Source organism: Bubalus kerabau, chromosome 17 (genome assembly GCF_029407905.1).
Source record: "Bubalus kerabau isolate K-KA32 ecotype Philippines breed swamp buffalo chromosome 17, PCC_UOA_SB_1v2, whole genome shotgun sequence".
In the NCBI taxonomy this organism is placed as follows: Eukaryota; Metazoa; Chordata; class Mammalia; order Artiodactyla; family Bovidae; genus Bubalus; species Bubalus kerabau.
The window spans coordinates 70,543,447-70,556,088 of NC_073640.1; the positions used below are offsets into that span (position 1 = coordinate 70,543,447).

Here is a 12,642-nt window from a genome sequence, read left to right on the forward strand (position 1 = left end):
GGATGTCTGATTTTTCAACAAATGCATCCTGCACAGTCCTTTGAAACCATCAAAGTGAGTCTCAGGTATCTGGGCACTTTCAGGGTGGGGCAGGGGCATGTCTTCCCTCATGAGGGCAGTGGGGAGTGAGCTGTGTGTTGTGGGACGTGTGCTACAAACCCCACAGCCCCTGCTCCTTTTGAGGCCTCTCTCTTGGCCTGTCTATCCACTATGGTCCCCTCCTCCAGGTCAGCACAGAATTCCCTCGAGACAAACACCCACTGAATGGACACGTGTGCGGTGTGCTTCCCCTCATAGCATCTGGTGAACCTCTACAAAGCCTGCAACACTTCTCTTCCAACCACATACAGCCGCCTTCCTTCCGTCCCTGTGGGTCATGGCTCATAAACCAAGCCTGTCATCTCTGATGAGGGCCAGCTCTCATGCTGGGTCTTCAGTGTAGATTTCTCTACTGGTCTGAACTGCTCCCCTCACCCCCTTCACACAACTGGCTTGAAACACAGAATTGCTTCTGCTCCAGTGATTCTCTTCTGCTGATCACAACCTCCTATGGTGAAACCCTCCCAAAACTCGGACTCCTCAATGACAATGGGTTTTCCTCTTGAAGACCTGCCCAGGCCTCAGTTTTCTTAATGGCAGCTGCCTCTACATTTTTGGGTAATGTAAACATTTTTACTTAAATGTGACATTCAGGTAGAGAAGTGCACAAAACCTAAGTGTGCACAAAGCATAAACTCACTGCACTTCCAGAGTGATACACTCAGGGGTGTTAGGGAAATTTTTAAAAAATAGTCTTGTTTAGGCTTCAGAGACAAAGCAGTACAGGTCTCTGACCTTGCTTCTAACCTGTGTGGACAGTACCCTGACTGGGAGTAACTGCGTGCTGAGTGCAAGACTTGCAGCACCTTAGATAAAATGAGGGAGGAATCTTGAGGTCCTTGAGCCCCTAAAGGGGGCCTGGCCAACCAAGCTCCAACCAAACCCCAACCAAGCCCCAGCAACATTCCAAGTTTTACAAGACAAAACAAACAGCATTAACATGAAACCAGGCTTGCAGTTTGGTCACATATTGATGATGATATCAGTTTGCCTCCGTCCTGGGATTATAAGCAGGAACCTGAACTGCAATCTCTGAAGTCTCACCCACAGAGTGGACGCGCTGCCTGGAACCCTTTCCCAGTTGGGACTCCAGATGTGCTGTGACTTGTGACTTCCCAGCACTGTTTAAGTCTGGATGTTGGTCAAAACCCAATTTGGTGATGTATCCTTCGCTCTATGTCTCTTTTAACGTTAGTATATTGAAAGTAAGGTAGATAATTCTCTGACAAATATTTGTATTATTTATTTGTATATAGCGAGTGGCTTATTTTGTTAACAAATCCTTTGAACCTGACATGAAAGTGAAAGCTTTCGCCAAAACAGGGGGCCCAGGCAGGAGGCCATGCTTCCTGCCCAGGGTGCTCTTAGGATGCTATCTCCCTGGAAGGTGGCACCTACTTACATGGCGTCAAAGTTCAACAGTTAACAATATCCAAGCCCACACCCTGGCAGCAGTCAAGCAGGTGGAATGAGCCACAAGTTCATCTCCCACTCCTTCAAAGACCCCAGGAAATCCCCACACAAATACTTAAAAAGGAACAACCACCTTTAACAGAGACAGAAGGAACAAAATCACTAGAAAGAATTTGCAACCCCTAATAAAACAGTGGACCTTGGCACTCTGGCAATGATCAGTGATGACTGCTAAACTACAGGTGAAAAGCAGACATGGAAATTTACGATGGGATCAGGCTGACTATACCTGCACCCACTAATCCATCACATCATCTGGAAATGGGACAACAGACAACTTGTGCCCACTGATGCAACACAGGAGGGACTCAGCACCACCTATCAAGGACTCTTGCCCAAAATACAAAGCCTGTAACTGCTCTAGCCTCTAGCTCAATTATCCATCTACAGGAGACAGCAGGATGAAGGAACTCATCCGAGGACATCACAAGGGCAAAATTAGGCAAACCAACAAGGCAGGCGACCTGGTTTCATCAGCATATGAAATACATGCAATGTGCCATCCCTGCTTGGATCCTGATCTGAATAAACCAAATGCAAAAGATAACTTGGGGACAAGTGGGGAAAACTGAATGCAGGCTTGGTACTAAGTAATACTAAAGAATTACTGTTAATTTTGTTGGGTGTGATGAAGGTATTGTGTTCATTTCCTAAAAGGTGGGTATGTTTCAGATACAAACATGGGTGAAACAATGTAATATCTGAGCTTTGCTATAAAATACATTTTTTCCTAACACTCAACTTTAAAAAAAAACTTATTTTTTTAAATTTTTATTGACATATAGTTGATTTCCAATGTTGTTTATAACTGTTGTACAGCAAATTGATTCAGTTATACATATATATACATTTTAAAAAAACACTCTTTTCCATTATGGCCTATCATAGGATCTAGATTTTTTTTTTTTTTTTTTTTTTTTTAAGGATCTAGATTTTTTTAAGGTATCCAAATAGATGCAAAGGCAGAAAGCTGAAAGGTGACATTTGGTGGATGTCTGTGGTCAGCTGAATAATGGTCCTGCCAAAGACGTCCACATCCTAATGACCGTTACCTCAACATGACAAAAGATGTCACAGTTACAGAGATGTGATTACATTAAGGATGATGAGATGGGGAGGTTATCTTGGATTATCCAGGTGGGCTCAATGTAATCACAATGGTGCTTACAAGTGAAGGAGGCAAGAGGGTCTGCATCAGAGAAAATGAGACAATGGAAGCAGAGTTCAGAGTGATGCACACTGGAGGAAAGGCCCACGAGCCAAGAAATGCAGATGCCTCAGGAACTGAGTAAAAGCAAGGGAGCCAATTCTCCCCTGAGCCTCCAGGAAGATAAGAGCCCGGTAGTCCCATTCTAGACTTAGAGCTCCAGAACAAGAGAATAAATTCATGTTGCTCTAAGTCATTGTTTGTGGTAATCTGTTATAGCACCACAGGAAACTATTAGGTTTAAAAATAGGTGATTTTTAAATATTTATTTTATTTATTTTAATATTTAATATTTTAATTAATAAATATTTTTATTTATTTGATTGTGCCAGGTCTTAGTTGCAGCATGTGGGATCTAGTTCCCTGACCAGGGATTGAACCTGGGACCCCAGCATTGGAAGCACAGTCTCAGCCACTGGACCAATTAGCCAAAGTCCCCAAAACCACCTAGTTTTAAAGAAAAGCCAGTGAAGAAAAGAAGCCATCAGCATGTGGTGGTGCACACATTCCTGTAAGATCGGAGCAGAGGAGCGTGGCTGAGCAATGAAACACCAGAGAGCCCCACTCTGCACGTGAGAAGGGGCTGCAGTGGAAGCGGCACCTCAGGAGAGGCTCCAAGCTCTGGGTTTAAATGCCACTGAAGACAGGAGTGAAAATCAGGCTTAAAGGTCTGTACTCAGGACACCTTTGCCAGTTGCCCCTCCTCCCTGCCAGCCACTCTATCTGATGGGAAAGTGTGTAAGAGGTTCTCAGATTGCCCAGGTGAGTGACTGCCCTGGAGTTGAGACCCCCTTCAGCCCAAAACAGGGAGAGAGGAGGGGGTCTGTGGACGACCTGACAGTCAGCTGTATACCCAGGAAACTGCAAGCAGAACTGACCTGGTGATCGTGGCCCACCCAGGTCCATGCAGTTTAGAATGAGACTTGTCAGGAGAGACAGAAGAGAGACAAGGAGGCAGTGAGGTCAGGAACCAAAGCTGCTCAGCTGCACAGTCACACAGTTCTCTGGTAAATACAAACAGATTGGAGGGCCCCTGAACACAGGAGAAACATCTGCACACGTGGAGACTGAACTTAGCAGCCAAGGGGACAGAGAATCCAGGCTGCAGTCACATAGAACTTTCAATGATCGGAAAATCTAATCCCCAGATTGGAAAGTTTCAGTATAAAACAGGACAGGATGATACAAGAGGCTTGGAGTACAAGAATCTACAGAATACGAAGAGACAGAAAACACAGCAATCAGGTCAGGAGGTCATATAAATAACCTCAGGAAAGCAATATAAAGGAGGACAGGAAGGGATTTTGTTTTAAAATAAAGGGCTTCTTTACATAAAATGCTAGCCATAAGCAAAAACAGATACATCTGACAAAAATATACCAAAAAACATTTCCCTGATAAAAGACATCATAAAGTTAAAGAGAGTGAAAAAGTCGGCTTAAACCTCAACATTCAGAAAACGAAGATCACGGCATCCAGTCCCATCACTTCATGGCAAATAGATGGGGAAACAGCAGAAACAGTGGCTGACTTTATTTTTGGGGGCTCCAAAATCACTGCAGATGGTGACTGCAGCCATGAAACTAAAAGACGCTTACTCCTTGGAAGGAAAGTTATGACCAACCTAGACAGCATATTGAAAAGCAGAGCCATTTCTTTGTCAACAAAGTTGACATCTAGTTCCATCTAGTCAAGGCTATGGTTTTTCCAGTAGTCAAGTATCACTGTGAGAGTTGGACTATAAAGAAAGCTGAGCACCGAAGAATTGATGCTTTTGAACTGTGGTGCTGGAGAAGACTCTTGACAGTCCCTTGGACTGCAAGGAGATCCAACCAGTCCATCCTAAAGGAGATCAGTCCTGGGTGTTCATTGGAAGGACTGATGTTGAAGCTGAATCTCCAATACTTTGGCCACCTGATGCGAAGAGCTGACTCATTTGAAAAGACCCTGATGTTGGGAAAGATTGAAGGCAGGAGGAGAAGGGGACAACAGAGGATGAAATGGTTAGATGGCATCACCGACTCAATGGACATGAGTTTGGGTAAACTCCGGGAGTTGGTGACGGACAGGGAGGCCTGGCGTCCTGCAGTCCATGGGGTTGCAAAGAGTTGGACACGACTGAGCGACTGAACTGAACTGAAAGTTAAGACAAGCTACAGACTGGGAGAAGATAATCCATATACAGCAAAGATTCAGGATCCAGAAAGCATGAAATGCTTATATATCAACAGAGTCTACAGAAATCTAGACATGGGAGTGAGACAGAGAAAGAAAGCAATACAGATGACCAATAACTACATGCAAAGATATTCAACCCCACAAACAATCAAGGACATGCAAATTAAAGTAATACATTTTCTTGGTTTCAAGGTAAGCAAAAATTAAAAGACCCAATATTAATACTGTCAAGTGGCAGCAAAGATGGAAATAGACACCTTCCCTCAGAGTGGGGAGACTGAGAAGGGGCTCTGCTCTTTCAGGGCCACGTGGCAGCACAGGTCATACTGACAACACATACGCCCTGAAACTTAGCAAAACCCTGCTTCCAGGAGTATGCCTAGATAAACGTACACGTGCATACAAGTAAAACTGTAATGTCCACACAGCTTTGTTTGAAACAGGAAAAATGGTAGAGGGAGGGAGGACTTATAAGCCTATCCACAGAACAAATGAATATAGAATGCATGTCTTTGATGGGGCAAAAAGAAATGCCCCTGATCTTTACACTCACATGGAGGGACCTCAAAATTGACCTTGAAAGGTGTAAAGAAAACATGTATAAAGCATTGTTAAAAAGTATACGATTATTTACCTTATATCTACAGTTTATTATCTACATGTATCATACTATCTACATAGTATGAAAATGGACTTGCTGTAAGTGGCTGTTCTCAGGAAGGGTGGGAGAAGAATGTAATTGGGGACTAAAAAAGAAAGCAAAGCAAATACAGCAAAACATTAACAATTGTTCATTTGGAGTGATGGGAGGGACCCTGTCTAGCTTATCACTTTTTATATTTTTCTATAGCTATAGAATTTGTCAAAAAAAATCTAAATAAAACATATTTCCAGAGTTAAGAGATGTCATCAAAACTGAAGGATCCATGGTCTGCTAAATAGAAAGAAAAAAAGACCCCCAGCAGAACATGCCCCAACATCAGGGCCCACAATTCATGGAGGCCTTAGGGACACAAAGGAAAATGCAAAACTGAGGCCGGTGATGAAACAAAAGGAAGAGATGGCAGGAGACAGGCACCTAGCCTCACCAGCTGTGGAGAGAAGAGGTGGGGCTGGGAGAGGAGTGTCACTGTTAGCTAATGCTCAGGAGCAAGGGGAGAGGGCAGAGAAGGGCCCACCTCTAGGTAGGAGTGAGCCCTTCCAATTCTCAGGTAACCCTTACCTGAATTCCCATCTTCGAAATTATTATCTGCCATGATGAATTGCAAAGATATTTCACCCAAATTTTTGTAAACATTTTTGGACAGATGGCTTTGCATACATGTATAAGCGTTTATCAGAGAAGGCAATGGCTCCCCACCCAGTACTCTTGCCTGGAAAATCCCATGGACGGAGGAGCCTGGTAGGCTGCAGTCCATGGGGTCGCTAAGGGTCGAACACGACTGAGCGACTTCCCTTTCATTTTTCACTTTCATGCATTGGAGAAGGAAATGGCAACCCACTCCAGTGTTCTTGTCTGGAGAATCCCAGGGACGGGGGAGCCTGGTGGGCTGCCGTCTATGGGGTCGCAGAGTCGGACACGACCGAAGTGACTTAGAAGCAGTAGCATAAGCGTTTATCTAGACATTCTAAGGCACTTTATGAAATTTGATACACCAGCCACACATCTAAACCATGGGAGGACGCAGGGCGTGATGAGCTGGGTCTCAGCTGTTTGCCTGGCAGTATCTCATCTGATTGCTCCTGCATTACCTGAATTCTCTGACCTCTGGCCCCTTCACGGAACCTAGAGAAATTCAGATGGACTCTTCGGCATCTTCAAAACTTCATGATTTATTACTGTTTTAGGGCAAGCTCTTTGCTGAGACGGAAAATGTAACTAGTGTGTGTTCATCCTTGAGACAATCAATGATGGGGGCAGAGTATTCCATTAACTGATGTCTTATATGAAAGTTTATTGTGCAGAAAACTTTGGTGGATTGTTAAGGAGGGGTTTAAGAGTTTCCACATTTGGAGTGGCTGGCTGGGGTTTTTTAATAGGCTGGAATATTATTATTTTCCCTATTCATCAGAATAATGGGATCTGGACTCCCACTAGCTAAAACTTCACTAACCAACATGTTTCTAAAATCAGACTATACCGATAACAAGGGATGACAGCCATTTGATGTTTTCACCAGGTGAATACTTTATTTCAATAAATATTTAATTTGGAGGGAACAACAGAGGCGGAAGGGGCTCTTGTCTGTGTGTCTGAAAACCTCACTTAATACAAAACTCACATATTCAAGGCTTGAGTTTCCCAGAGGGAAAGATCCAAAGTGAGTGTGGAGAGAGGGCCAGGAGTATGTGCTCACAAATTACAACTCTTCAGACACTGGAGGGTGGTGTTATTTGAATTCTCCATTTTATTTTCTTGGCATTAACTCTAATAATTCTCAGAAACCCTCACAAATATTGCCAGCTAAGTGCAGCACAGTGGTTATTAGAACTTCATAGCATTTCACTGTAGCTAACTTCTATTCCCAAGCAACTGATCCAGGGCCCATCTTTCAACCTAGTCTAGCTTCACTACTGATTATGTTACAGAATCTAAACATGACTTCACACTGTAGCAGCAGCAGACATCAGTCACTCAACTTCTGATGCCAGACAACCACCACCCTGCATCACACGATTCAGGCCCTGCCTCCCAGAGACAGCAGCGCTGCCATGTGGGGACAGCACACTTATGACAAACTTCACCAGTCAGCTTTTAAACTGTGGGAGGTTTTGTTGATTTTTTTTTTAAGTTGGTGGGAGACACAAAGTTAGGCAAAGATGTTATTAACATTTTTATATCATAGTATCTCCCATTTGCTTGATTCATTATTGACTTAGGAATGAAAAACCTAAATATAGTAATGGAACTATTTTTGTCTTTCATAGTAGAAAATCATTAGGATACACCTAAATTCAAAGAATTAAAATAAAAATCTCTCATTTAAAAGCAACCCTTCTTTGGTGGCTGAGACAGTAAAGAATTTGTCTCTGCAATGCCAGAGACCTGGGTTTGATCCCTAGATTGGGAAAATCCCCTGGAGAAGGGAACGGCTAACCACTCCAGTATTATTTCCTGGAGAATTCCAGGGACAGAGGAGCCTGGCAGGCTACAGTCCATGGGGTTGCAAAGAGTTGGATGCAATTGAGCGACTAACACACTTCTAAAAAACTGAAACAGTAAGTTAAAAATGGCTATTTCTGTGTCATGAGCAAGAAAAAAATTGATAAATGATAATCACATCGATAACCTGTCAAAACATGCTAAGTGACAGAAGCAGACACAAAAGGCCATATATTATATGGTTCCCTTTATATCAAACGTCCACGATGGGCAAACACAGGGAGAAGTAAATTAGTGGTTACCAGGAGCTGGGAGCTGGGGAAACAGGGAGTAACTGCTAATATGTACAAGGTTCTTTCTGGAGTGATGGAAATTCTAGATACTGGTGATGGCTGCAGTTCTGTGAATTACTAAAAACCCACAGAACTACATACTTTAAGAGGTTGGACTCTATGGTATGTGAATAATATTTTCATAAAACAGTTATAAAAAAGTTCTTAAGTGGCTGCCTCCAATAAGGAGGCTTGGCAAGAGGGGAGGAGGGGGATGACACCTCTCCAGCATCAACTCTGCTGCTCTGTTTCTCTAGGGAGCCAATCTTGTACCCAAACAATCACAAAGTCCTCCTGCTTTACCTCCCTTATACATATCAGATCTTGCTTCCAGGTGCCGATCAGACTGAAGCCTGATTCGCCAGCCTGCTTTCCAGTCCCCTTCTCTTCACTCCCCTGCCAGGAACATCCTTCCAGCTACATATTAGACCCTGGTGCTTCTTGCTCCCAACACTTCTGCGGCTCCTTACTACAACCAGGATGGAGTTCCAACTCCATGGCAGGCATTCAGGATACAGCAAGGTTTTTCCTGGCCTTCTTGGCCTAAAATCAAATTACAGTCGGCCTTCACCAGATGCTGGTCATGCAGTGCGTCCCCATGGCGCTAGAGAAGGCAGATTTCTCGCACCAGGCTATGCCCATCTGGCTGATGTGTCGCCTTCGCCTCTTGGCTCAGGTGCATCCTATCTTCCAGGCAGCCTCCCTCTCCACAACAAAAGGACCCCAGCTGCGGCATGTGGCCTCTATGCAGACTCTGTCCCACCTCCAAGGCATCCGTTGTGCTCAGCTCCTCCAGGGATCAGGGCCTTTCTAAGCACCTCAGGCCTGTGTCCTGAATCACATGTACAGCACCAGGCAGACGGTGAGGCCTCAGGAGCTGACTAAACCACCCTGGAAAGGGGGCTGGGAGCTCCCAAGGAAGGGGGCTCACAATTGACCTTGTTCCCCTGCCTAAGCACAGAGCTCAGAAAATAGGACCAATGTGAGTCAGGCACTGAATATATGGGGAAGGTGGAAGGGAAAAGGGGGAGGGGACTGCTTGCCAAAAGGGACTGACCCTTATCTACCAAACAGCCCACAGCACAGCTGGGGCTCAAGGACTCGGAACAGGCTGGTTGACAGTGAGGCTCCAAGTCATGGAAAACTGAGTTCTCCCTACCTATGCTCAAAAATCAATAAACTTCTGGCTGATTCCTTCTCTATCCAAACCTTAGCTGTGGTAAACTGAGGAGCCATATCAACTGGGATGGTCAGGGACACCCTCAACACCTTAGGAAGAAGGCAACCCGTCAGATAAAAGCAGAAGCCCCATCTCACCTGGGCCTGGGCTGTTGGGAGCCCTGGGGCCCTCCTCCTCTCCTCGGCGGTCTCCTCCATTTGCCAGGTAGAGTCCTGAGGGCACAGAGCTGGGGGAGGAAAGTGAAGTCACAGAGGCAGCTCTCTCTGCCAAAAGTGGCCCAGCTGAGTACTACTTCCAGACCCTGTCCCTCCCATTTGGGCAAGGGAAAAGATCCACTTCCTCACATTACAGATGAAGGCAGTGGGATCCAGAGAAGTTAAAACAATAAACCTAAACACATGACCCATCCCCTGTTGTCCTGAGGCACTGTCGTAGAGAAAGTGCCTGTTCACAGCCTTTCTGGGTCTGAGCCCTAAATGGCCACACATGCATTCTCATGCATCCTGTTCTGGAAATTTCATCGCTAGATCCCTCAGTGATGTGTTCAGATCCTTTCCTGTTCCAGCTCTGCCAAGAGACGGATCTGGACCAGACCCCCTCCTCTCTCCCCACCAGCTCTGATTTCCAGCAATGGCAGGTTACTGATGGGAGAGACCACAACATAGTAACCAATGTGTCTGATGAGGAAACAGGGTCTTGACTCACCCCAGGAGGCCCACGGGTCAACAGTCGTCATTCCCCAGGACTGGTCCATAAGGATACCTACACCAGAGGTCAGGTTAGGACAAGGAAAGGACAGGACTGTGACGCTGACCCTAGCGAGTAAAGGCAGCAAGATGGAAAAGGAGACCTATCTCACTCATGTGCACACAGAATTCCATTACTAGAGCCCAAGGACGCGTGGGGGGAAACATAAGCTAGATTTATAGCAAAAATGCACAGTGGGTCACTTTCAGGAAATTTATTGATATGATACAGCTACTGAACAATTAAGAACATAACTCCTTAAGTGGCTGGAGAAGTATCTGATAAAACTGAACATCATTTAATTTTTAAGAAACATTACTGGTCTTTTGTTGTCTTTAATGACAGATACATGAAGTGTCACTTACACACTACTGACACCATTTAATGTTGTTCTTAAATTATAAACCAACGCTATACAGCGAAAAACAATAATACAAGTAAAAAACATGAGAATGGTATAGAAATTTTGGTTGTAGATGACCGTCTTCCAAGAAATTCCACAAATCACCAGAAAAATCTCTTAGAACTAATGAGACTTCTCAGGAGAGAACTATAAGATACAGGAAAATTACATTATCTTTTATACAAACAACCAATTAAAAAACAAAACAACCTCACTCAGTTCTAATTCTGTACCAAGATAAAGAGACCCCCTCCAATCCCAAAAACCCTTAGCCCCTCTACAGCTCTGACCCCTAGCTACAGCAGGTCACCACTAGGGAAGCCCAGAAGAAACAGGATTTGTACTCACCCCATGAACCCCACGGGTTGATGGAAGCCATCTTGCAGGATTAATCCCCCAGAAGCTTGCCGAGGAGCAGTGGATTTAGGTGATTATTGAAAACCAATTGCAAAACCCACCTAATAACAAAAGTAGGAAAAGACAAAAAATGGTTTTTCTCAAAGACAGTGGGAATAAGGAGAACACATCCACAAAAACAATAAAAGACTTCTACAGAGCACTGAAAGAAAACAACTTAAAAGTCAAAAACAAATTCCTGAAGAAAAATGAAGAATGACTCGGGTTAGCTGAAAAAAGGGCATGGTCCAGGATGAGGGGGGAGAAATTTGTTAACAGTTCTCATGAGACGGTTACTGACAACGAAGAGGTAGCTTTTCTATTGATTTAACAAAAATTGTTGTAAAATCTACCTACAATATTCATATGTAAGTAGTTGCCTAGAGCTGAGGGGAGGGAAGAACGGGCGAGTGGCAGCTTAATGGTTCAGGGTGGTGGTGCTTTTTTTTTTTGCCGGGGGGAGGGGTGATGAAAATGTTCTGGAATTATATAGTGGTGATAACTGCAAAACGCTCTGAACGCACAAGAAAACCACGGACTTGTACGCTAAAATAGTTAATTTTAAGTTATGTAAATTTTTTTTAAAGTTATGTAAATCTTATGTAGGGAAAAAAAAAAATCTGTCTCTTGGTGCTGGGGTCAACAGAAAACCAGATTTGGAGACAACACCAACCCAACCCCCTAAATTCTAGACTTTTAGGCAAGTTCTGCGACCTCTCGGAGGGCACCAACGCCAACTGGCAGAGCTCTGCGAATTCCTGGGAGCGTGTATAAAGCACTGGAACGCCCAATGGGCACCGGGAGCACCGGGATCTGCGCCCGAACTCCAAGTTGGCACACTAAATATTCTGCACGCTTCTTTGCAACTTGACAAAGTCATCCGGTCACTGCACCTTTAAAGGAGCCCCGGGCTGTCCTTTTGACTTCCCTCTATGACAAATGAGAACGTGTTCTCACGAGAACCGCCCGTCGGGAAAGACAAGGTGGACTCCTAAGGACGGCCTCGGAGGCGTCCTCGCCACCTGCCTTCTGGCCTCTCATCCCAGACTTCCTCCGCACTCCCGCTGTGGGTGCGAGGCTCACAGCCCGTCCCGGTAACGGCGGACCTCACCTGGATCGCAGCCGCCGGCCTCCCACCCCTGCGGGCCGGTGACCCCTGCTCTCAGCGGGCAGCTAGACAAGCTCGCGTTCGCTTCGCCGAGGGCGTTCGGCTTTTGTTGCGCTCACATTCGTCCCGGCTCGGCCGTGAGCTTAGGGTTCCCGCCCGGGGGACAAAGGCCCGACGCGCGGGGCTCACCCGGGCTCTCCCAGCCGATCCAGCGCCTCCGCAAAGCCAGAGGCGGGCCAAGGGACCTGCCCTAGAGGCGAGCCAGGCGCAAGTGTAGGCGCCGCCTCTCCCCGCCCGTTCTCCCTATCCTCCGGGCCGGCGGCAGCCGCAACAGTAATAACCCCACCGCCCGGGCGACCGCTTCACTTCAGCCGCGGACAATGGCGGCCTCCCCCCTGCCTCGACGGGGACGCGTC

At 45.6% G+C, this 12,642-nt stretch overlaps 1 protein-coding gene across 9 annotated transcripts in view; it reads right to left on the reverse strand.

Annotated features, from left to right (window-relative positions):
* Positions 1-12,642, reverse strand: part of LOC129631238 (zinc finger protein 606) — a 37,742-nt gene extending 25,100 nt beyond the window's left edge. For 8 of the 9 annotated variants that reach the window (XM_055552106.1, XM_055552103.1, XM_055552104.1 and 5 more), the window contains exons 1-4: positions 12,230-12,642; positions 11,071-11,180; positions 10,278-10,334; positions 9,710-9,798 (exon numbers count right to left, since the gene is read on the reverse strand). In XM_055552106.1, coding sequence (XP_055408081.1) covers positions 9,710-9,798; positions 10,278-10,334; positions 11,071-11,101 — 177 coding nt within the window. In that variant the 5' untranslated portion in view covers positions 11,102-11,180; positions 12,230-12,642. The remainder of the gene's footprint in view (positions 1-9,709; positions 9,799-10,277; positions 10,335-11,070; positions 11,181-12,229) is intronic. The other variant, XM_055552101.1, reaches the window with a different exon arrangement.